Below are 19,030 nucleotides of genomic sequence, written 5' to 3'. Positions count from 1 at the left end.
TCACTAAGAGACAGACAGTGTTCTACATATTTTATAGACAGGACCTTATCTATTGTCCTAGCAATTCTGAAGCAGGAGTAAGCATCCTGTATCAAAGATGAGGAAAGTAAAAAATAGATATACACTTTATAGTACAATTATGTAGCATAAGTAGATGGGCAATCAAATATCCTTGGGAATGAATACAAAATATTTCTACTGCACTTAAATAAATGTAAATTAAACTATCAATATTTGAACTGACAAAAATTATATCCTTTGGCTGGGAATGGTGGTTCATGCCTTTAATCCCAACACTGAGGCAGAGGCAGGTGGATTTCTGTGAGTTCAGGCTAGCCTGGTCTACATGAGGAGTTCCAGTTCAGTCAAGGCTACATAGTAAGATTCTGTCTCAAATAAATAAGCAGATTAGTGCATATTTTGCAACTAAGTGCCAGAAGTCATACACAGTGGTCCCATTGAGGTTCAATCAGCTTGGTAGAAAAAACAAGTAAAGTGACAGTAGTCCTAAATATTGACTGAAAAATTATCATTGTGGAGATTATGAACAATATACAGTGTTCTTTTCCTTAAATAACCATGGTTTATATTCTTCCTTTTGTTCATAAGTTATTTATATATACTTATATTCTTTTATTAGTAACTATATATTTATTGTAGCATACATATACATACAGCACAGACTTCCCTATACTAAGTGTCCATTTGTGAACCTGCTGGCTCCAGTGGCATTGATCCATTCCCACTGTCCTATAGCCTAACTCCCCTACTGGACTCCTTTCATCTCTTAGATGGAAACTATGACCCATGAGCACTAACTTTTCAGGTTCTACCCTGTCTGTCTCTAGGTTCCCTTTAATTATGGATCAGAAAATGATCATAGCCATAGTTCTAAATGTGTTTCTGTTTTTCTGGAAGGAGACTCAGAACTCAGTACAGCTGCAGGAATTCATAACCCTGCTGGTCAATGTGTGCATTTCCTGCCTTTGCCCTTCTATTTAGTTACCTACAGCTCTTCTCAGATAGAGACAGATGAAGAAAACATGTCCATGAAGACAAGGATCAGAGCCCACAGATAACAGAAACAGCAACTCATTGCACTATCTCATTTATTCAGTGAGTCTTATCTGCACATTTAGAATGTTTTCAGATACTATTTGCATTACCAATTCACCTAAGAAATATTTTGAAGATTTTTTTTTTTTCTGGTTAAGTGTTCTTTTCATGCAATTAACTGAGCAGAGAATGAAAGTAATACTTGAGCCAGGCAGTAGTGATGCAGAGCTTTAATCCCAGCACTTGGGAGGCAGAGGCAAGCAAATCTCTCTGAGTTTGAGGCCAGCCTGGTCTATAGAGTAAGTTCCAGAACAGCCAAGGCTACACAGACAAACCCTGTCTCAAATAACAAAAACAAACAAACAAAAAGTACTACTCTAAAGCTGGACATGGAAGCCTATGCTTTTATTCCCAGCACTCAAAAGGTAGAGGCATGAGATCTCTATGTCCAAGAGTTCCAGGACTACATAGCAAGTTACAGGCCTGACAGAGTTATATACTAAGATTCTGTCTCAAAAAACAAATAACAAAAATATACTTGGTGCGTTTGCAGCAATAGACTTGGAAGAGCTGTTTATATCCCCCTCTGTTCTACCAGAGGCTAAGAGGCAGTCTAAACTGTTCTAGCGCCCTCAGAGGCTTGTCTGCCCTTTACTAACATGGAAATTGGAGGAAAGGTGGTTTTGACACCATCCTGAGAACATTCCTGGCTAAGCCCAAAGTATCTCTAAACACAGACAGCTGGAGCCTTGAGATGGGACCTTGGCCCCTTCCTCCTTGAAAAATATTCATGTATATGTGGTTGATTGTTTGGCTTTTCCAAGTAAGAGCTTACTTTATAGACCACCTTGGTCTTGAACTGTTTGTTCACCCTCCTCCTCTAGGCTCTCCTAGTGCTGGGATAGAGGTAGGCACCAACCCATGCAGCCTCTTTCCTGATATTTCATACTGACTTAAGCCCAAGTCATACTCATTTGCGTGAGGTCTTGTCTCTTCACTTTCAAACAAAGTGAAGATTTAGTCTGTGTGGCATGACAACAAACCTTCTGGTCTTCTCCTCACACCTCAGAACATCAACTTCTGTTCACACTCATCTCTGTTGCCCTGGATTCTAGAGAATGGACCAACAATGCTCCCTATTCATTCTACCTACCTGTCCTTTTATGACATTCATAACATGGCAATGCCCAATATGACCTTCCCCAAAGGTAGAGACTGAGAACATTGGCAAAAGCTGTCTCTGGAGAATGGGAGAATGCCACACCCACTGTGGTTCTCTGTCTAAGTAGATGAAGATGTCAGGGATAAATGAAGATCTACATGGAAAGGCAGAGGCCAGAGAGATACTTGTGCTCCTCCACCTCACCATGTCCTAGATAATGGCAAAGAATGAGTCTCTCGTTCTTCTTTGAGGGGCCAAGAGAATAAACAGACAAGACATAAGACTCATCAGTCCAGAAAGCATGAAGTTGTCCATAAGGCAGACAAAAATGTGAATGTCACCCCTCATCCATAACCAATAAATGTGCCTGTGTGCTGCCCAGAAGCGACCACAAATTATATATCATATGTGGTCCAGTGTGACACCTAATACAAGTGTTGACAGTGGACAAGTCAAGTGTTACACATCATTTCACACTTGAAACAAAGACTATACACTGATTGTACTTGACACAAACCTACACATACCTGGGAGAGAGAAACTCAACTGAGGAACAGTACCCATCAGACTGGCCTGTGAGGGTGTGAGGGTGTGTGTGTGTGTGTGTGTGTGTGTGTGTGTGTGTGTGTGTGCGCGCACGCGTGCACGCACGTGTTAGGGGTGAGGGTTGACTGCTAATTAAGTCCTAGGACACTATTGGTTGTATCATTTCTGAAGAAGTGAGCATAGGCTGTTTAAGAAATGTAGCTGAGCAAGCCAGTAAGCCGAGCCCCTCCAATAATATCTGCTTTAGTTCCTGCCTCAAGTTCTTGCTATAGTTGCCCTTGATGGACTATAACCTACAAACCAGAAAACCTTCCTACCCCAAGTTGCTGCTCTACATATTGGTGTTTATCATAGCAACAAAGAAATGACCAAAACAATAACCAAATTCACTTTTGTTCATGATCACCAAGTGTACAGATTTTACTTCCTGTGTATGTGTGTGCAACATAGAGGTTGTGTACGCACACACACATTCACACAATCATATATTTACAAGCTATGTGTTTTTTTCAAATATATCTATTCTATTAGATGCACTCTGTAGTATAATTAGTTGCTGCATTTATGTGACCTACATCCCTATATTATACATACACAGATCTAAGACAAATCTCAACAGAAAGAACAATTCCTATACAGTAAGCTTGTTATTCTTCTAGAAGACTTTGAACATGGTGACTGTGCCCTGCCCTGCATCACTCCTAATCCCATGAGTGGTCACGCACCGTAATACGCAGCAGAGCACCATGAGGTGAGTGGGCACATTGGCGGGGTTGAGCATGGCTGGGGTATCAGACCTCATGCAGGCCAGGAAGGCCCTCATCCGGCGGTTCTTGTCTTCCACCGCCTTGCCCAGCCAAAGCCTCTTCAGGTTGGGGCAGGTCCACTCCCGGAAGGCCAGAGCTTCCACTAGTTCCGGGGTCTGAGGAGACTTCCCCTTGTAAGCTGCCCATTCCTTAATGATCACTGGTGAGACTGTAGAGGAAAAACACAAAGAGGCTCATTGCAGCTTGCTCACTGGCCCTCCAGCCTGCACAAAAACAACCTGCTCTAGCACCGGGCCTCCCTCACAGAGAATGAGGCATTCTTTCCTTAGCAAGCTTCTAAGCATAGGGCCTATGTCTGTCTGACCCTCTATTATGTGATTAACAGCTCACTTAGATCTTCAGTCAGGCCACACATAAACTTCCCAGACAGATCAAGACTTGATTTCTCCACTTGCTGAATGTATACACCACAGATGTTAGATTTGGTGATTCTCTGGTATGTCAACATTTTAACCCAAATTATACACTCTCTTTTTCTCTAGAAATAGTTCCACAAGTCAGACTAGAGAAGCCATTTACATTTTGTAACAGCTTTACTTAAGGATTTCCTATTTGAACAGGCAGTAAGCACTACAAGGTAGCCAGTATGACCATGTAGAAGTAACATTCCAACTTCCAAATCCCAGGTGGTAGCAGATCATAGCAATTATCTTCAGCAGGACTTAAGACTGTACAAAATTCTCCAAATTTTCATTTTGAAAGAGGCAAATTGTTCTAAATACACATAACAGATTATGACCTCACATCCAGGGTTTTACCCCTGCTGGAGTCCATTCTTACAAACACAGAAACATGGCATAGTCCCAGTCTTCAAAGACACCAAGGGAAATCTACAAGAGTGGCAACAGAAAGACAATCCAACCTGCAGTCGGGAAGCTGCAAATCCTCAGCTCCACTGAGATAACAATCTGATGATGAGATCTGGGTGTGTGTTTCACAAGCAACAAGCAGCGAAAAACAGAAACAGAGCAGGCCTGTACGCAAGGCTCCATCCAGCATGAAAACCAGGATGGGGCTAAGGAAAGCCTATCCAAATAACCTTTACCGAGATTCATTTTCCCTAATGAAATACCTAAGCTGTGGAGATTCACAAGACTCCAAAATGGTGGGAGAATCACCCAAGTAACTGGCTGAACTCCAGTTCCACTCTGAGTCTAAATATAGTTGGGTGATATAATAATCTCTTCAAATATAATGAAAACTGCCAAGGATTAGGTACTGGGAGACACAATATATCAGTAACAGAAAAAAAATATGCTTGAACACATTTCAATGACAACACATAACAGTGTCACATACAGGGAATGTCAGAGGCACACTTTTAGTGAGAGTTCCAGTCATCCCCCACCCCCGCGGTATGCAGGCCAGCAGGACAAGCAGGAATACATGTGCAGACAGTCATTGAAAATTTCCCTTTTACAAGAAGTACTGCTGTCATGAGGCAAATTACTTCATTTACATTTCTTAGATTCTTAGATGGAAATATAAGTATTAACACATTTAAGAATATCTAATATTGAATAGTGTGAGGACAGCTGAGACAACGTAAAATGACAGTTTATCAACTCAGAACGAACACTCATGTATATATCAACATATACTTTTTGTTTTTATTGAGTATTTTAGGAGTCGAGAGAACCAGTAAAACTGCCATCGGCAAGTAGGACCTGTCCGTGGACGCACAATCTAAGGCATCACCACATCCCACCTGGTTCCCACTGAGCTTCAGCACAGCTTGGCTTCCAGAAGCTTCCCCATCTGTGCCAGCACCAGAACATGTACCTCCACCCCCACAAACAGCCATCCTGGAAGCTCACTCCTCTCCCTGTCTCCTCCTTCCTGTGTCCACCACAAAGGATGCCTGGTACTGAGAGGAAAAGACAGGCAAGGCCTTTCAAACTGAGCTTCTGGCCAAATTCCTGTGACCGTGTTCATTTGTTCATTCATGTGCACTCTCCCACCCCCGCCCCCATCCATACACACACCACACACAATCCAAAAACACACCCTGCTCACAGTATGCATTCCAGTGCATCATAAAAGACAGATCTCCTGTGTTGAGTCTTTCGGGGTTTTCACAAGAGAGGCATTCTAACTCACCTACCTTTGCCATACTCTCCCCTCCTCAGCTGTTTCTAGACTATCTTTAATCGTTTTCTGGCACACGCTGTGTTTTACTTGTTTTGGGGACCAGATCTCAGTAGGTCCATGTCTTAGTAATAAGCAATTGTTTATTTGACGGGGTTTTCTATGCATTCTAGGCACTGCCTGCCTGGTGCCCCCCAAAAAAGTTCCTCCAACCTCAGAACCAACGGCTTTCTACCCTAATACTTGGAGGGTCAGGAGTCTCCTGAATTTGCCTCATCTAATGCTATATTATAGACCCTATACTTTGGGAACCCCATGGGTACAGATGCAGAAGGGATGGGTGAGGCTTATGCACTCCCATAGCATTAAGTATTTGGTCGTCCACCTGCAATGCTCATGATAAGCACAGTTCTAACAGGCGTAATAAGCATACAAAAGGCCGCGGTGCTCAGCACTTCTTTTGTTTTTCCCAGATGCTCAGCTGTTTTTAAACGGTCTAGTATTTGGAGACCTTTTGAGTACATCACCACTCAATAGCTGTGCAATTGCTGGCCAATCACTAAACACATATAGTAGGTACTTAATATGGCAGGCAGAGGTGGGACAAAAGAGACAGTTGTGGCAACAAGTGCAGTTGCATATGCCTTTGCTTTTCAGTCCTGGCCTGGTTCCAGGGCTAAGAAAAAGGACTAGAACCCTGCTATGCAACAAAATGCTAATTTTTAACATAAAATACACCTAGGATTCTCATCATGAAGGGAAAACTGTATATCATAGCTTATAATATTTCTTCAATTTATGATTATACTTACATTAATTGATTAGAATTAAATTTGTAAATTTTAATATAACATTTTAATTATTTTGAGAAGTACATACAACGTATTTTTAGCAAATTTACCCACTACTACTCCTACATCTACCTCTCTCCATAAATTCATTTTAAATAACAGATTGCAGAGGGTGACAGGCGCAGGGTTGCCAGGGTGGCACTGTCTGGCCTGGAGTGTGGACGAGTGGTAGGACCACTGCAGGAAGTCAGGCTCATGCGGCACCTTCACAACAGAGGAACAGTACCAAAGAGACCACGCAGCTGAAGAACTATCACCTGTCTCCTCAACAGGCATTAACATCATCTTTCCTACCCTAAACCCATGCTTTACCTTAGCACAAACCAGTTCTAGGACATCAAGTGTTTATGGGATTAGAAGCTCAATTATAATACACTTACCTTACAGAAAGCATACCCTCAAATAAAATTTGGAGCCATAAAACACTGCCCTACTCAAGCTGTCAATAAAAATCCAGTGTTTGCCATCAGACATTAATCATGTCCTTATATCATGCCTACTATGTAACACCTAAAGACTTTGGGCATCTACCCCCAAGCCAAGAACAGTAAGCACAGTTCATTTCATGCAGGAGTTTCTACTGGCTGGCAATGTCACAGAAGTACCATTGCAGGGGCAGCATGCTTCACCACCTTTACAAGGGAGAGAAAGAAGCAACAAAAGGAGCGGTTTCCTGAACTTGTGACCTGTGCATATGCGCATGTGCCCTGGGGAGAAGCTGCCCAGGGGACGTGATGTAAACAACTTCAGCTCAGGATAGAAAAAAAACACTGGACACTATGACATCTGTTCTTTCCTCTTCGTGCATGCTGCCCACTCCCAGCAGTGAGGAGCAAGGCACTCTAGCTCCTTCCTCTGAGCACTGCCACAATCCTCAAGGGGGTAGGAACTAAGAGACTTTTCTTCAAACTGATTTCTGGAGCTGGCACTGCCCACAGAGAGAAGATGCTCAGTGGGCTACAGCACAATGGCAGGCACACTAGCAAAGACAAGTAGACGAGTACTGCCCAGTCCTTCTCGGGAATGCAGCGCCTGGCATTTTAGAAACTCAAAAAGTCAAGGACTAGGAAATAAAAATCAATTCAAAAGAGACATACCAGACTGGTGGTGGTGCTGGTCATGTGCGGGTTAATCTAAGTCTGTGGGAAAATGTCTGGGCTAGCACTAGAAAGCCGTGCGGAATAAAGAGACTCAGAGGGATCTGTAAACAGCCTTCACAGAAGCCACGGGAATGTCTGGGTGATGGGGCACACAGGCCTATAATCTCATACTTGGGGCAGAGGCAGGAAAATGATTAAGTTCAAGGTCAGCTTGGGCTACACAGCAGGATTCTTTCTCAGTAAAAACAAAACAAATAAAACCAGATGGACACAAAAACTATCTCTAATTCTGAAATGTATCAAAATATTCTCATATTTCCCCGCCCCAGCATTTAACCTCCTGGATACTAGGATTACAGGTATGTGCTTAATGTCCCACACACTCCTCCAGAAGCTTTCTTTTTTTCCTTTCTGCTTGGTAGTTCTGGGGCTGAAACCTGGGTTTGGGCACGTTGGGCAAATGTTCTATCACTACCGCTAAGCTACATTGTCCCTGTCTCCACATTTATCCTTTAATAAGCCTAGTTCCTTTATGTCATTTTGAGATATTAGGGAAGATTTCATATTTCAGGAAACATGAAGAAGAAATCAATGGTCAATTGTATAAAATGGAATGTGGTTTCTGCTCTGTCTTATTTGAGCCAAGGTCTCATTATATAGCCCAGGCTGGCCAGGAATTTACTATAGAAGCCCCACTTTATGACTTAGGCAACAGAAACAGGCTCCAGCCTCCATCACAGCAGAAGCACTGTCTCTATCCTCAGTGCGGGGATATCCCCCACCCCCCAGGTTACTGTCTACATAAAGGAACACTTTAACTTCTTCCACCAATGGGGAACAGAAGCTCATTGAAAAACTTGCAATCAGCAAAGGTTCTTAAGTTTGTCAGTATGAACTAAGTCACCGCACACTAGATGAGGGCACCGCTACTGGGTTACAACCCAGACCTCACTGAACAATTTCTCTTTTTGTTTTTACATTTTTAAAAAGTGTGTTGTGTGTGTGTGTGTCCCCATCCAAACAAGTAATGGTCAGAGAGCAAACCTTCAGGAGACAAGTGTGTGTGTGTGTGTGTGTGTGTCCGTCTGTCCGTCCCCATCTAATCTGTCCATCCCATCCATCCAAACATGTAATAGTCAGAGAACAACTCTCGGGCATCAATTCTCTCCCTACACTGTGTGGACTCCAGGAATCAGACTGCAAGCTTCCTTACCTGCGAACATCTCACTGGCTTGCTTTCTGATCAATTTCTTAAAAGCTACCTTACAGAGTTGAGGCATAAATGGAAACAAACAGGAAAAAACTAACAGGACAAAGCAATGACTTTTAAAAGGCTGGTGTGATTTTGTTCTTCTTTCATCTTCATTTTTTGCAGTGCTAGGATTAAACTCAGGGCCTCACACATGCTAGGCAAGTGTTCTTTCACTCAGTCACACTCAAGTCAAGGCTGAGATGTATAAATTGACTGATATCCCAGTTTAAATTAATTTTAGGTAAGTGAACCTTAAACAAAACACTCAAAGACTAAGAATAAATTATGAACATGTCTGCATGCCTTAATCACGGGACTATATTTACAAACAGGTATATTATAGGTCTAAATCTAGTGAGAGCGTTTTAAATAAGGCATAAGATTTATTTATATACTTTGGATAGATTTCTCTGCTATTAAGGCCATCTTTGCAAATTTTTATTGCCATGGTGACCACTGACAGGAATTTATCCCTGTGCATTCTGAGGGTACATTGCACCAGCTGGAGTCCACCCACAAGGGTCATACCATGGAAAGAACCAGGCTACAAGGATTTGCCCTTATGGGACACTTTCTGTGGTATGGCTCTCCTTCCACTTATCAGTAATATCATATACCCTTACAGGTCACTCATGAGTGGTCACAAGTTAGAATGGCATGTCAACAAGACTGAAATCGTTATGGTTTCATTACATAAGCAAATAAGCACTCTTGAGTAGCCTTGCTAGGTGCTTCATGACAGCACAATGGCTTGCTTTCCTGGCTACAGCCAGCAATTAGCTATTGCAGATAAGAAGCCCCAGCTGATGCTCAGGGCAGAGTCAGTACTCAGTTGAGTGTAAAAGAGACACTTCCAAGCACACTGGAAGACTGTGCCAGCCAGGCACACGCTAAGTTCCCATACAGTTTGAACAAGAGAAGAGGATTCAGACTAAAAATGTTCAGGTGATAAGGACAAAAATATCTCTGTTGAGGCCTTGAAATCCAATTAGACTGCTCTCTGGTGGGAAGAACTGCTGCCATAGACAGTGTTTTCTTTTACTTGGACTTAGAGAATGGCTTCATTATATACTACTAGTTGGTCTGAAACTTAGATAGGCCAGGTTGGCTGCATACTTGAGGAATCTTCCTACTTCTGCCCAAGTGCTAGGATTATAGATAGGCGTCACCACATGGACCTATAAAAATATAAAGACTTGTTTAAAAAATGCAATTAGAGCTTTTGGGGAGAGGCTGGAGAGATGGCTCAGCAGTTAAGAGCACTGGCTGCTCTTCCAGAGAGAACCCTGGTTCAATTCCCAGCAACCTCATTGTGGCTCACAACCATCTGTAATGAGTTCTGGTGCCCTCTTCTGGCCTTCAGGCATACACACAGAAAGAATATTGTATACATAATAAATAAACAAACAAAGAAACAAATAAATATTTTAAAAAATAAGACTTGTCCACCTACCCTCTTCCCCTCTCTTCTCCTGTGAATTAACTGACAGATGAAAATATTAAATCTTTTCCATTTTATGAGTTCTCCATAGAAGTCTAGATTCCAAACTGGTGGCTCATAAAAATCTCACTTCATATTTACAATACTAAAAAATCCTTTAATATTAAACCCTAAAGATCAAAATAACATTATCATTTCCACTCAGAAAGTCTATTTATGTTAGCACAGAAATAATACATTTCTCCAAACATCTGAAATGTTAGAGGTTTCATTAGCTAATTGTCTGCAGAGACCCCTTCTCTACCATACACAGGCCTCATCTGTCTTGGCAGTATACACACTGCTATCCCACATCATAACTTTCTACACAGCAGCAGCACTGACCCCAAACCTGGAATGACCGACCCTCTTACTCCTACACAAAGGTTAAAAACAAAGAGCACAAACATGAGGAGGGGGTGCCCCACTACTGAGTCTTCAAAAACCCTTAGTAATTACATGCTCTCTTACCCAGGGACTTTAATTTCCTAATAGAATAAAAGACTCGTGTATTCACCTCAATAAATCTTAACCATGCATTGGTATCATTCATTCATTCATTCTCTTTCTTTTCTAAGACGAGGTTTCTCTGTGTAGCTCTGTGTACCTCTGCCTTTGCTGGAATTAAAGACACACACACCATCACCACCTGGCCATCATTCACCTTGTGACTGCCTGTCAGACACCCCTGCAGAAGTCACACACTCAGCAGCAATGAGACATGCTGATGGAACTGATCTCAAACACCTGCCACCTAAGGACAGGGCCACAGCTGATAAGAGGCTGTCTCACTGCTGTATGAGAAAGGCCCTTCGCTCCAAGGCCTACCTGGCTGGCCCTACTCTTTGGCAAACTGTTACTTGGTTCCTTTTCCCAAACCAAGCCCAGACACCTTGCCATTCCCAGCTCCTCCTATCCTTTCCAGGAACAGTGGCTCCCAAGAATGGACACCTCTTGCCTCTTCCATCTGAGTCCAGAACACCGGGTCCATATTTATACTTTCATCTCTACTCTCTAGCACATATATTTTCTCTCTAGAGATCCTTCCTAGTGGGGAAAAAAGTCAAGGTATTTAATTTTCCATCTTCATGAAGGAAGAAGGGAAAAGGCAGCCCCAGTCATGTCCTACGTCAGGGCCTTGTTGTCATCTTAGTTGTGTCTGAGGAGAAGATATTAGGAACAGTTTGCCATCTCCATCCGTGCACATTCTCCCATGTTCCTTTCTCTCTCAAATAGGCCAGCAGCCTGCACATCTGAGGTACTTGCATGAGTCACTTCATATTTCCTTACCCAATCTTTTTTTCCTTGATGGCTCATTCCATGGGGTTTCCAAGGCTGCTTGGAGCAAGGTTAGAGGCAGATAGATAGGCATCTCTAAGAAAAAGGCTTGTGTGGCACTAACACCCCCATTTCTCATGTACTTTGCACATCAGCTCTGCAAAAACTTGTCCTTGCTGCCTGCTGGTGTGCAGCAGGGCATAAGAGGTCAACATTTCTCTCTGAGTATCTCTGGCATGGCAACACACATGAAAGTAAGGGGAAGAAGTCAGTTACACCAGTTTTCTGGGATGGCATAATGATTACTGGAAACTCTTCAAAGAGTAGCCTAGCCCTTTTTTTAAAAACATAAGCAAATAAACAAAAGAACATCTACTGAGAAAGCAATCCAGTCCTTTGGAGCTGATGATGAAGGGCTGCACACAGACCTTAGCCTTTTGGCACATAAGGGTAGAGAGAAGAAGGGCTGGCATCACATCCGCCAGCTACAAAAAGGTTTAAGAAAGCACTTAAAAAGTATTACTGATCATAACTTTGGCACAAGAACAACAAAAGGAAAATTTAAGAATCTACTGAATTTAACCCAGGTGTTTTGGTGCATAACCTATCATCCCAGACCTCAGGAGGCTGAGGCAGGAGGGCAGCCTGTGAATTTAGGCCAGATTCTGTAGGTTGAGCTGAAAGTCCCCATGCTCAGAACTAGTCAGTCAGGAAGTGACAGCTATACGTCACCACCCACTGAGGCCAACATTTGCTCACCACAGTCAGTTACAGCCAAAGATCCTTGCTTGAGAGAATAGTCCAGGAATTTATGAATTCACAACATTCTGATTTTAGACTCCATGTTTTAAAGATCATTCTGTACTTCCTAGCACATAGTGAATCTTGTTTTTATTGGTTTTTGTTTTCCCCCCAAATAGGGTTTCTCTGTGTAGCCCTGGCTATCCTGGAACCCACTTTGTAGACAAGGATGTCCTTGAACTTAAGAGATCTGCCTGTCTGTCCCCCAAGTGCTGGGATTAAAGGAGTGCGCTACCACTACCCAGCACATATAGTGGGTTTTGCATTCTTAAATTAGCAGATAAAAATGTTGGAAAGAAAAGGTGGCTTTCCCCAAAACATGACCCAGGCCTCACAAAGGACAAAGTTTTGGACTTGGACTTTGACCAGCACTCCTAACAGTACTTTCCAGTGCCCCTCTCCTCGTTTAAGTTGATGAGCTCAAGCAGTCGTACCCAGGTAAACCATGGTAGTCCTGAGAAGTCCACTATGGTGGTAGAGCCTTATGAGACCTGCTTTCCAGAATTCTGAGGGGCTGGAGAGCATGGATCTGTGCCTCAAGAGCATAGACCAGACACATATGCATCTTGGGTATAAAACACGCTAATTACAGAGACTGATGGCCATTTAAGATGTTTTCAGAGAAATATCAAGTTTAACATGGAAACCTGCTGTTTTATTCTTTTACCAAATAAACATAATCACTAAGACAGTACCAAGTATGGCTTCTCCTACTGTTCTGAGGGCTCTACCTTGGCCTACCGCCCCAAGAACATCCCACCTCCTACACAAGGAGGGTCTCAGGCAACTCAGCCATGATTCTTCTAAGGCTTTAGAAAATGCACAAGAGATTACGAGGTACCGAGGGAAACAAACAATGGATTGTTACAGTACATACATTCTGGTGGAAGTCTGTTCTTTCTAAAAGCAAGTCTCTCAGTTTTCTTTCTGCTTTCTGCCAAACTAAACAGGACTCCGTAAACATACTGACGAACTGGCCTATAGAGCAGGGCGGCCGGAGGCAGGTCTTTGTTGGCTTCATCTTCAATAGAAACAGCAATTTTGATTTCACCCTTTGCATGGAAGAAAGCAGAATAATATTGCACATTTTTCATGTTGAATTTACAAGAAACTCACAGCAATATACTGCATCATCTCCATTAATGACATAGCTATTCTATTCCAAGTCAATGGTTTTACAACTTGCCTACAGTGAGATGTTTAGGAGAATTCACTGGCAGTCTGTGGTCCAAATGTATGTCCAGAGACTCAAAATTAATCCTATATTACTTTATCTTTAACCCAAAAACCAAGAACAGACCAAAACCACATAGGTGAGCCAAGTCTTTTAAAACATTCTACACAGACAACGTCAGACAATAAATACAGAAGAAAGCATGAAGAATCTACAACTTTTATTCATGGATCAAGATGGTCAGATGTAATAAAATTTGTAATTTTCAATGACCGTAACAAAATCCAAGGAATGCAATATTCTGAAATGAAAGTCATATTTTACCAAGCTTTTCCATAAAATGTTACCACATGTTAAAAATGATCTCCCTAAGAGAACTCTTTTTTAAACATGTCCTTGGCTTCTTCCCAGTGCAGTAGGTGCTTACCAATTGTTTCACCATGGTCGAGGCCACAGACAGCTGATAGGACAGAAAATGAAAGCATTCCATCCCCAGCTCAGGTCCCAACATGGCAAGACCTGCATCTGACTCAAGAACATGCCACCAAGAGACAAACAACTGTCGTGTGCAGCAGCTAAGGCTGTTACCAAACTTCTATTGCATGGCATCCCAATACATCAAAATATTCAAGGGATTTTATTTATGTTTATTTGTAACAAAGCACACACATGACCTTCAATGCCTATTAAACATTACTTGTAAGTTCTCTTAATAACGATCTTGTATATTTGCTCTTTCACACAAATTTAATTTCAAAATTGCTTTTGTCCTTATCCTCAACACTTTCTTCTTCGCTACCCAGGGGTTAAACGTACTCTACTATATTCATTTAAGGAACGTTCCTCTTGTAGCGATTATCAACATTACTAGGAAGCATCACATGACTGCAAATGTCTCAGCCTTGACAATAGCATACCATGGCTATTCAGCTCACAAGAAATAGTATGCATTGTAGTCTAAACTGTTCCCTATACTGAAAAATCCAAAGTAGCATTTTTAAATTAAGAAAAGACAGTTGAGTTTACTGTTCCCAACCCTGGACACTCTGTCAATCTTCCCCAGAAGTTTGTAAGAACAGACAAAAAGCTATTAGTACCATCTGCACTCTTCCATGAACCTACCCAACTGCCCAAGCATCAAGGCTGGCAGCACAAATGCAGACGGTGGCTTCGGTGCCTCTTACATCTCAAACAGTCTCACAAGGAAAGAGCGCCATCTCTATACATGTTCCTTTGAAAAATGTCTTTTAAAATTTTGGACACTTAACTATACCATAACAAAACTTGCATTTTCATAATTTTGGGTGATTCTCTAAAATGTTTGTCTTACGAGCACAGTCTGACCACTGCTATTCATGCACGCATATTAAACAGTAAGACGAGACTTGGAGGCAGTGACGACTAAAAAATAAATGAATTAAGAGTTAATAGCATTAGCTAAATATTCTCTGTGTTTGGATGAGTTAGTTGGTCAACAGTCCACCTCATGTGATCTGTGAAATAAGAAGGAGTCTTTTGCATTTACGGACTCCATTTTAAAACAAGCCACAAACGGACTGCAGAAAATAGAGGTGGGGATGGGATCGGGAGTAGGGGGTGGGGGGTGAGGGGTGGGGGCGAGGGGGCAGGGCCCATGTAATGAAGAAAACATGTTGATAATTTGATAGTGATAAACAAATTCTTTATGACAAATTTGTCACTGAAGAGACTTGTGCCAACACAAAGACCATAAATCACTGAGAAAATTTAGTTACACAGAGATACACTGAGACATAAGATTAAAAAACAATGCAAACTATATGCATATATTTTGCTACACATTAGGTAAGGCACTAATAATTATGACAATCTATAAAAATGATTTCTAAATATGTACATTTTAACAAAATCCTGTATTGCATTTGGGTCCTATCATTAAAACTGCAGTCAGTGAAAGAGAAGAACAAAGTCAATGCATCAATTACAATAAGCCATTCAAAAGGAGCTGTTATTGCCTAAGGACAAATGATAAAGAAGTCAGATATCACTTATGACATTATGATTAATGTGATATTACAACATAAATATGGTGTAAAAAATTCTTTACTTTTACTAAGAAAAAAATTTATGAGCCACAAAACAACATAATATTTCATTATTTCACTAGTTTAAAAAACAAAACCTTGTATTAAAGAGGAAAGTAACTTGCTTTTAAATTGCATTTATAGGTACAAATTTTTATCTTTTGTTAATGTTTAGAAACAGGAACTACTTTAGAAAAACAATAAAAAAGTTTACAAAAGTTAAAAAAAAGTTATGCAATACTTGAAGCTACTCCAAGGCCCCTGGATAATACCTTCGTCAGGACGTGGAAGATGTAGGGGTACATCAGTCCCTTCTTGTGCCTGTGCTCAGCCACTCTCAGCACCTCAGGTGCAACGGGGGGCAAAGGAGGTGTAGTAATGTCCATGTGGTTCCGGGTGGGCATCGACAGGAGGCACGGGATTGGCTGGACAGTGCCCATATGGCTCCCTTTGACTTCAGCTAGCTGGCTTCCCGAAGAGGCAGTGGATGAACCTTCTGCCTACAGAGCAAAGGGCAGAAGTGGAGGAAAGCGTTCATGTCCCATCTCATTACCTCAAATATACAAGGTCCTTGTCCACCTAAAATCCACAGAGAGCACAGAGATGACCCCTGCCTTGAGTGGTCAGATCCAGTGCCAACTGAAAGGCAGGGTGGCCAGGAAACACACTCACCTCTCTTTAGACTGCCTTATGCAGAAAAATGCCACCAACACACACTGTGCCAAGGAGGCCAGCACACACTGCCTCCTGTAGTGTGGGGACTGGAATACTCATCTCAGGAAGCAGCCACAGCTCTCCCAACCCTGGGCTCCCTGCATGGAGTTTCCAGCTCTCTGATCATGATCATCACTATGTGTTTCTGGCTCTCTGTGCTTCTGTTGTCCTTAAGATCTTGCTAATATTTTACTCACTAGGCAACCAGCACTCAGAGAGACTATGCATTTGACCACTGTTCTATAATCGGTAATTCAAAAAACTTAACTCATACCAGGTCTGACAAGGACAAAATTTCCATCTAAAATTTTCTCTATAGTCATGAAAAAAGCCCCTATGTAATTATACGGAGACAAAAGTAAAACAGAATATTAACAGCAAAAATATTAACAGCAACAATGCAGGACACCACAAATCCTCTCCCTAAACCAATGTAATCCCATTTAAAAAAAAACCAGACTCAGACCTATAAAGGCCAACAAATAATAATGTAGTCCTAGGTGGAAAGTGCTCATTCTGTTAACAACGCTTACACACAGCAGGCACAGGCCGGAAAGCCGAACCACGATGGGTTAACTTAGGATGGCACCAGTGCCAGGCAGGGTGTCAGGGAGAAGAGAGGCAGAGGCAGGTGCCCTGGCATACTCTGAATTATCTGAGTAAGCAGACTGGGGCAGTTTAAACAATTCCTTCCCTTCCTGAGCCCTCTGGAAAACATGTGGCTCACCACACATTTCAGAAAGGATTTTCCTTTAACTTGGGCACCAGTGCACATGCACAATCAGAAACTAAGCAACAGAAGGTGTGGGCTGTATACCTTCACTTGGTCTCCTGGGTCTCCCCGTGTCAGTGGCTCTGCATGGTTTCCTGTCTTCTCCCAGGTAATCTTGTTCCCACCGATGTGGCTAAACATAAAAGAACAGAATCAGTGAATACTATATAGACTAAACCACCTCACAATGAAAAGAAGGGTCTGAACTAAGTCACTCAGTGAACTAAGTGACTCAGTAGCAATAACTTTTCAGGTTCTAATGGCCTTATATTTTCCCCATAGTTCTATTTCGAGACTATTTTCTCCTGCTTCAAAGGGGAAAGAGGATATCAGGCACTAAGCCATGAGCAAGAAGTTCAAAGGTGTGCTCACAGAAGAGTGCTGAGACACAGGCAGGCTGTGGCCCCAAGGCACCTTGACAGTCATCACGAGAGGAAATCAAGCATCCCACACTTCCAGCAACACATCTTAGGCAGGACGAAGTTCAATGGTCTCTGGAATAATTTCTAAGTGTAAGGTAATAACACTCTTATCCCACCTTCGTGAGGCAGGGAAGGAAAGTGGGGTGTAGGCAGAGGAGATAGATGACCTCAAGTTCAGAGAATAAGGACAGATTCCCATTTGGAAAACAGCTTGGCAAAGCAGAAAAACAGGGTATGGAATGAGATGGGATACCAGGAGGACATATTTCAAGCAGCACTTGATAAACTGCAGGTGACTCATGAGCTGTCTGCAGCCTCCGAAAACACTTTAGTGAGTTTAGACAGTATCTTTAAAATCTGAAATGCAGCAGATGAGATGAGTGGTCTGGGTAAGCATTACTTCATGAATCCTTTGTTCACTTGGGCTGCTCTGGATGCATGGTCCAACATCCATCCATCCTTCATTGGCAGCCCTTTACGCCTAAATTACCTCTTAATGACTCCAGAACATGCCACTTCAGGATACTTGCTTGCCTTTCTAACTGATCCATATGGCAAATGGAGAGATTAAAATATTCATTAATTCTTCTACCCACTAATCAATACCATTTTAGTCTTTTCCAAGAGGTAAGGAAAGTATTCTAAGGACTGTCCCATCCATCTTACATCAAGAGTGTTGTTCCACACGGTGACACCCCAGAGTTTCCTTGATCCCACTCACTACATGGCAGGTTCTTCTAGCCAGACTGTAATCAACAAAAAAAAAAAAAAAAAAAAAAAAAAAAAAAAAGGAAAGGACTTCCATTGTGTCTAGGTTCCTAGGGTCAGAAAAACCATTGTTCTATATGTCACCACTGTGTATAAAAACTCAGTCATGACTAAACACACAGTGATGACCAAAAGGCAAAATGAACACAACCACCTCTAGGAAGTGAAGGGCACATCACTGAAAACCATAGAGACCCAAAGGAGGGTTCAGTTACTTGTTGAGTGCATATTGTCCAGCTAGGCATCAGTAAACGAGCTGCTGAGAATGCCGAGATGTGACACAGGTGGCATAGGGAGGCACAGGGAATGATAAATCAATCACTCAGTATACGGCCAAGTAACAGACCTGGCTTATTTCTTATGTAACATAAAAACAGCAAGTTGTGAATCTGCTCTTAGGCAGGAGAATTACCTGGAATGCTAAATGAACCCACAAGTGTGTATGCAGTGTTCCTGGGGTGCCTGATGTTACCCCAAAACTGAGTGCCAACAGTAAGAAAGAAAGCTGACGGGAACTTACTTCTCTGATGGCTCTGCAGTTGAGGTAGAGTTCTATACCACCTAACACCCCAGAGAACCTACATGTGCCTGTTTGGTTATACACATACCAACAAGTTGGAAATACAGTAACACCAAATCCACATCAAGAGGCTGTCCATTACTTCACGATGTAAGA

At 42.1% G+C, this 19,030-nt stretch overlaps 1 protein-coding gene across 1 annotated transcript in view; it reads right to left on the bottom strand.

Annotated features, from left to right (window-relative positions):
- Nucleotides 1-19,030, bottom strand: part of Fam120a (family with sequence similarity 120A) — a 91,614-nt gene that overhangs the window by 17,989 nt on the left and 54,595 nt on the right. Inside the window, exons 8-11 of the mRNA XM_038335496.1 lie at nt 17,210-17,297; nt 15,951-16,178; nt 13,319-13,493; nt 3,490-3,739 (exon numbers count right to left, since the gene is read on the bottom strand). Of these exons, the coding sequence (XP_038191424.1) occupies nt 3,490-3,739; nt 13,319-13,493; nt 15,951-16,178; nt 17,210-17,297 (741 nt within the window). The remainder of the gene's footprint in view (nt 1-3,489; nt 3,740-13,318; nt 13,494-15,950; nt 16,179-17,209; nt 17,298-19,030) is intronic.

The sequence above is a fragment of the Arvicola amphibius genome, chromosome 6 (genome assembly GCF_903992535.2).
Source record: "Arvicola amphibius chromosome 6, mArvAmp1.2, whole genome shotgun sequence".
Classification (NCBI taxonomy): Eukaryota; Metazoa; Chordata; class Mammalia; order Rodentia; family Cricetidae; genus Arvicola; species Arvicola amphibius.
Note: the sequence above shows the minus strand (reverse complement) of the source record. Positions and strands in the feature narration are given on the sequence as shown.